This window comes from Alligator sinensis, unplaced genomic scaffold (assembly GCF_000455745.1).
Source record: "Alligator sinensis unplaced genomic scaffold, ASM45574v1 scaffold281_1, whole genome shotgun sequence".
Classification (NCBI taxonomy): Eukaryota; Metazoa; Chordata; order Crocodylia; family Alligatoridae; genus Alligator; species Alligator sinensis.
Window position 1 is genome coordinate 534,295 of NW_005842306.1, and position 6,857 is coordinate 541,151.

Here is a 6,857-nt window from a genome sequence, read left to right on the forward strand (position 1 = left end):
GTGTAGTATTTAGTATGATAGTTGTAAGCTAATTAAGATTTATCAGCAGGGGGCAAGCATCAGCCAAGTTATGTTATAAAACTTGCTTGAGTTGCCAGTAGCAATAACTTTTTTGAAACCAAGTGACCTTGGCAAAAAAGACAGAATTGTGAAATAATTCTAAAAGAGAAAATAGAGATCCTAACCCAAATATCTAGTTCCAGTTAGTTAGAAAAAAAAGTCATCTCCACTAGTTATCACTACCTGCTGAAGAGACTGCTGGGGGACAGCTCCTGAAGAGAGAAAATAACTTTGGCTGCTTGCAGAGGTTTTAAAAAAAAAAAAAAAAAAAGTGGTGCTTTATTTTGAACTCGGCATGCCCCTGTGCTGAGTCTAGCACCTGGCCAGAAGAGGCAGTGCCTTAGTTGGATCTGGTTCACCCAACATCTGGATAAATCAGGCACTTTAGTGGGGCTTTTTTGGCACTTTTATCTAATAGCTGATTGAATCAGCTTTAGCTAAAAGCGCCAAAAGGCCCTGCTGAAGTGCCTGATCTAGACAGATACTGCAGAGCTGGGTTGCAATAATGCGCTTCTGCTTGCGTCGTTTTTTTTAAATGTCTGCAAGTGGCCTTAATGTCTTCTGCTAGTCCATCTCCTTTATTAGTGAGTAAAATCAGAGATGGGGGGGGGGGGGGGGGGGGGGGTCCTGTGGACAAGTTAATTCAGATTAGCTAGCGCATTGTAAGTTCATGCCTTAGTTTATTGAACACCAGCCTCCCCATGTAAATAAGCCCTTAGAAACAAACAAAATAAAAAGTCATGTAAATTAGATGTTGTGGGGGATAGAATTTTTAGTCAGGGAAGCATGCAGTATGAATTGAAACATGTTAGAAATTCCTATGCCTTTGAACCTTGAATTTCAGAGAGAGTCAGCAACAGTAAAAGAGAACTGACAGAATAAATGTTCAGTGTATGTTGCTTCACGGCTAATTTTCTGTTGTCTAGTTTGGTTTTAATGAAACCTAAAAGTTTTTAATTCTGATAAGACAGAACATTTAATATGGCACAAAAGTCTTTTTCTGCAGTTTTCTTGGAAAACTGTGCATTTATTCCATTTGAGAATTTCTGAGAATTTTCATTGTCCCTAAGATAGTAGCATCAGATGTCTAAAATTGGCAACACTTTTTAACAGAGCTGTAGTATTGCATCTTAACATTGTTTTAAGCTAATAATTGTTTGTGTTGTATTTTTTAGGTTTATCCTACTGTGGACAATGTGAGGCAGAGTTTGGAAGGATACCCTGGTAAACAAATTAATGGAAAAATAATTCTGTATTTTATAATTTTTGTGATAATGATGCATGTAAACTCATGTGTAAATGTTTCAGTGACTGGTGGTGCTGTTGCTGAATGAACCTGAAAGTTACTTGTGTAGGCATCATAAGTGTTGCCATAGAGTCCTGGTTTGATTTTTGGAGTGCTGACCCAACAGGGCAATTGCCTGACTCTGGACAGGAAAGTTTTACAGGTATTGGCCTGAAAATTAAAATAGTCTTAGTCCAATTTGTATGTCACTACCCAAAGCGCTATTCCTGGTCACAGCTCTAACTTAGTGATGCATGAGCTTTGGCTGCAAACCGGAAGATGTTTGTGTTTATGCAAAGTTTTTCTCTTCATTGCATTTTTGCAAGCAAAGCTGTTAGAAGGCTTACTTTGCATTTAGCCACACCGTAGATGCTGAATGTTATGAAAAATAATATACCAGTCTAGGAAGTGGCGGTGGGAACCCAGGTAATGCTTTAATATTCCATGATTTACAGTTGGTCAGTTCATTCTTCTCAGATTTCCATTCCTGAAATGAATGTGCATGTGTAAATTTTGGCATAAGCCAAGAAAGTCATCTTAAAGTTTTGTATCTGATACACTAAGGCCAATAGTTTCAAAAATGGTTCTCTTAAGCTATTTTTATGAACTCACAGATGACTTCCTCAGTTATACCACACAGAAACAAGGACAAGTTGAAGTGTATATTAGCTATTTTGATTATTGGCAAGATTGGCTATACAGGATCAAGGAGTTCTTATCCATTTTCTGGAGGTCCTTCCTTTCTCTGAACTCTGGTTGGACAACTGTGAACTGAGTCAAGTATATATGTAGTTATGATGCTTCTTGTAAATGTTTATTTTAATATATGAACCGAATACTGTATTGGAGATATAAAAATCAATTATTGTTTTACTGTGTATTATAAATAAAAATCATGGTAAAACCGATACTTTGTCTCCTGATTTGAAAAATATGTGATTAGTGTCTGTTACAGTAAGATAAAATCATGTGAAATTGTTCAGATAGCATGACTCTTTATTTAGTGGAGTGTTGGTATATAGCCTTATGGCCTTTGTTCGGGTGAATAGTCCAATTTGATTCCAGTAGTCAGTGGCAGCCCACATACGAATAAAGGTTTTTGGGACTTCATTAACCTTTAGGTTTGTAATGCCCAAGATGGATTACTACTTGCTGTACTCTTCTGGATTTCCTTCGTTCTGATCAGTTTTTAGAAAAATGGTCATTAAAAACCTCAACCAGAGATCAACTTAGCCATATACAGTTTCACAAAAATACTCACCTTTTGTAACTATAGTTACTGATTTGAAGCTTTCTTTATTTCCTGTATCTTATGTAAGGGAATAATAGATGCCCATCCATGATTATATAACATGGATTCTATCTGGCTTACTAAGGAAAAAATATCATAGTTGTATCTTTAAAGAAAGGATTGAATTGTGAACCATTAAGTTTGATTTTTTTCTACCTCTTTCTGGTGTTAAATGCATTATATAAAATATGGGGATTGGTATTTAAGTATTTTATTCTGACAAGACAAACCACTTAAAATCACAGGAGTTTCTCCTTGTTTTCTGGAGAGACATTTTATGCTGCTAGTGGAAATAATATATTCTTTTACGCCCTCACAATTTACTTAAAATGTGTTTTTGTGACACTTGCAAAATGTCTTTCAAAAAAACAAAAGCTAGAGTTTTATAATGCTGTTTTTCTTTTATTTTTTAGCTGGTGGCTCACTTCCCTACAGTATGCAAACAGCACAGAAACAACTTTGGCTGCATTCCTATTTCCAGTAAGTATTTTCCATTTCTTTGCCATCAATTATTTTATTTTCAAACTATGTATGATTAAAGTTTCCTACTGTATTCTCTTATAATGTTGAATGCAAATTTAGGCAAGCTGGTCATAAGCATGGGTGGATTTTAAACTCAGTTAGTAACTAATCTGCTTTCAGATCTTTTGGGGATTTTTGTATACCACATACAAAATCAGCATTTAACTTGTAAGAAGAACTTGCAGAATTTCACAGAATCCAGTTCAGGACTTCTTTGATCAATTTCAGTATTAAAAATAAGTCATTGCTTACATTTTCTTTCTCTGAGTCAAGAAATACCGTTTATTTCTCTGGGGCTGTGCTTCTGTTCATCAGCTCCATCTTCTTAGCCTCTGAACAGGAGTTTCATGCTATTGAGCCCTACTTGTCCTTGTTGATTGTCATCTCATTACCACCGTGCTGCACCTAGGTTGCAAGAGTTGTCTCATCAGGAAGTTGCTAATACCATCTATTAAGGTTCACCAAGATTTCCCATTAACAGCTTCCATTTTCAGTTTCTTACAGGTTTATTAGACTTGTCAGACCTGAACTGGTTGGGAAGGCCAATATTTTGCATGCTGAATATGACCCCTTGGCTAAATAGTTCAGAAATATTCAAGAAAGTGGCTTATCTGTTTTGGAGAACTAGAGTAGGGGAAAGTGTTTTGCCCAAGTTTTAAAAATAAATTCTGTTACCCTTTTGTTTGAAACACTGTAGCACCCCCATCCCTTGGAACAAAGTCTTAAAATCTGCCAGACTGGTAGCCTTTCTTCAAGGATTTGCCTTTTGCCATCCCCAGGGAAACCTAGTTAGGTTTGACCAAGCAGGAAGAAAACTGAAAGATCGCAGTTTGTATATGCTCATTCCACAAGGATTCTGCCTGTATCAGGCACGCTGCAGCAGGGGGCTTGGCAGGATCTCCTCTAATTCTTGGTATAGGTCTTTCTTTTAATGGAGAATAAACTTAATCAAGGAACTTGGGGAGTGGGGAGGAGACTCTATATAAAGGGGGAAGAATGAATGGCTGGGCAAAGAGACTGGAACTGAGAATCACTGGGACAATGGGGATGAAAATATGGAGGAGGGGGGATGGATATGGCAGGGAGAAAGCTAGGACTTGGTGCTCAAAGAGATTGGGGCAAGATACTGGGGGGTGGGGAGAGCAGGGGATGGGACTTACTATATGAAGAATCCATGGAGAGAGAATTGAGATGGGAACTGTTGGACTGGGGATTGTAGACATGTATATAAAGGATGTAACTAGACCAGAGGGGAGGAAAAACTGATAAAGATCCAGGAGGAAGAGCCTAGAACCTGGTGGTGGGACAAGATAACTGGGATTAGGATGAGAAACTTGAGGAATGGAGAGGGGTAAGGAGAATGTGATAAGAAGCCAGGGGTAGATGAGAAACAGGACAGTTAGTATGTGATGGGAGACAGGGTCAAGCTTGGGGGAAGAGGAGAGGCACAAGGATATTTCAGTCCTTTCTAGGCTCTGCAGTAGAATCCAAGATTCCAGTCTGGCTGTTATCCTACTGTAAAACGTACTGGCAAAATATCTCGCTTCTGTCTACCCCTGGTCTTTATAGAGGATTGGAATTTATTGTTGCTCTTGCTTATTCTGTTGGCTCAAGTGGGAGAGATTTTGATCCTGTAAAGGAAGGTAGGGATCAATATCATGTCATGTTATGTTCCATCGTAACCCCCAGGTCCTTCTCTTCAGTGCTACAGCCTAGTTATTTATTCTCCAGTCTGTATTTGTGCATGCAGTTATTACATCCCAAGTACTGGACTTTGCATTTGTCCTTATTGCTTCTCATCTAACTGATTGCAGACCATTTCTCCACTCTACCTTGGATCCTAGTCCTGCCCTCTGGGGAGTCTGCAACTCCACCCAATTTGGTGTCATCCACAAATTTGCTAAGCATGCACTTTATCCCATCATCTAAATCATTAATGGAGATGTTGAACAATACTGGACCCAAAACAGACCACTGGGGAACCCCATTTGTTAGCTCCTCCCAGCTAGACATTGAGCCACTGATAACTATTAGTTAAACACAGGGATCCACCTTGTGGTACTTTCATCTAGTCTGTGTTTCCTTAGCTTGTTGGTAAAAATGTTATGTGAGAGGGTGTCAGAAGCCTTGCTAAAATCAAGTTATATTGCATCCACTGTTCTCTCTCCTTTCAAAGAACCTATCACCTTATCATAGAAGGAAATCAGGTTGGTCAGGCATGATTTGCTCTTGGTGAATTCATGCTGGATGTTCCTGATCGTCATCATCATCATCATCTCCTTCACTTTCACCTTCACAATAGATTCTTTGAAAATTTGCTCCTTGATCTTTCCAGGGGTTCAGGTCATATTGACTGGTCTATAATTTCTTTCTTCCCTTTCTGATGGACCACTATATTTACCCTTTTGCCAAGCATCCGGGACTTCACATGACCTTCACCAGGTCTCAGAGGATAGCTACAACTCTGCAATTACATCAGCCAATTCCTTCAGAATTGGGGTGCTTCCCAGCTGGTCCTGCCAACATGAAGGCTTCCCTAAATAATCCCTAACCTGTTTTACTATTCCAGGCTGTTTGTCTCCTTCTCTATCCTTGCCAACAGCTGCACACATCATCTGGTAGCTGCCCCTATTTGTGAAGACAAAAGTTAAAAAGGCATTAAACACTTCAGCCTTCCCTACATCATACTTGGGAGCTGAGAACAGAGGCATGAAGCCAAACATGCAGAAAATGAAGACCCTACAATATGTAGGGTCTGGGGAGAGTTTGGCTTGTGTAGAGGACTTGGGGTTCTGCGGTCATTCCAAGGTGAGACCAGAGGGGTTAATTACATTGAGACCACAGTTTTACCTGAATTCTTGGGGAAAGGCTTAAGAAAAGGTTGTGGGGAAAGAGAGCTAGGTTTCTGATCCAGTTTAGAGCTCTCTTTTTCTTCCTGACATCTTTTGTTCCTTGCTCATGAGGAGTCTCTGATTATAACAGTTCAATTTTAATTGGAAAAAATACTTTGATATAGCATTTAAGGGTAGTTAAATTTGGAATATATGTAAGAATGCCACTGCCATTGTGGGATTCCATATTGTGTCCAAGTTAGTTCAGATCAAATGTTAGTTCATAAGTAAAAGAAAGGAATGCTTGGCTGGCCCTTCCACCTTGGTTCTGTCAGTGAAGTTGCATCATTCCAGTTCATCAGTATAGTGAGAGTTCTGGAACTGGAATGCTGTTTTAAGTCTGACACATGAAACAGAATGCTAACTCATGTTCCTATATCACAAAGATAGGGGTGAATATGGAGGAAGCTATGATCATTTGCTTTGATCATTATAGGAAGGACTTATGACTCAGAAAGGAGCAAATTCAAATAAGACAGCATTTTTGCATAGCCATTTTTGATTGCATTTACACAATTCATTTGATTGCAAAACATTTTTCATTTGGCTTCATTACTTTAACTCTTGCCCTATATTTGCAGATTGTGTTTACTGAAAGTTTGTCCATAATGCAGGGAAAGCAGCAGTTTTTAAATAAGTTTTTGGTGTGTCTACTTTTTTTTTTTAATGCAAGTGTTGCATAACCTCAGACAGCTTAAAGTAACACCAGTTTAAAAATAAAAAGTTGCATCTTGTGTGCACTTAAATTTTGCAAAATTTCTCACTCATGTTAACGTTGTATAGCTCCATTGGCAGGGATGCTGGAGAA

At 38.7% G+C, this 6,857-nt stretch overlaps 1 protein-coding gene across 1 annotated transcript in view; it reads left to right on the forward strand.

The window, feature by feature from the left end:
• TDP1 (tyrosyl-DNA phosphodiesterase 1) overlaps positions 1-6,857 on the forward strand; it is a 123,433-nt gene that overhangs the window by 32,343 nt on the left and 84,233 nt on the right. Inside the window, exons 11-12 of the mRNA XM_006028350.2 lie at positions 1,236-1,284; positions 3,050-3,116. Coding sequence (XP_006028412.1) covers positions 1,236-1,284; positions 3,050-3,116 — 116 coding nt within the window. The remainder of the gene's footprint in view (positions 1-1,235; positions 1,285-3,049; positions 3,117-6,857) is intronic.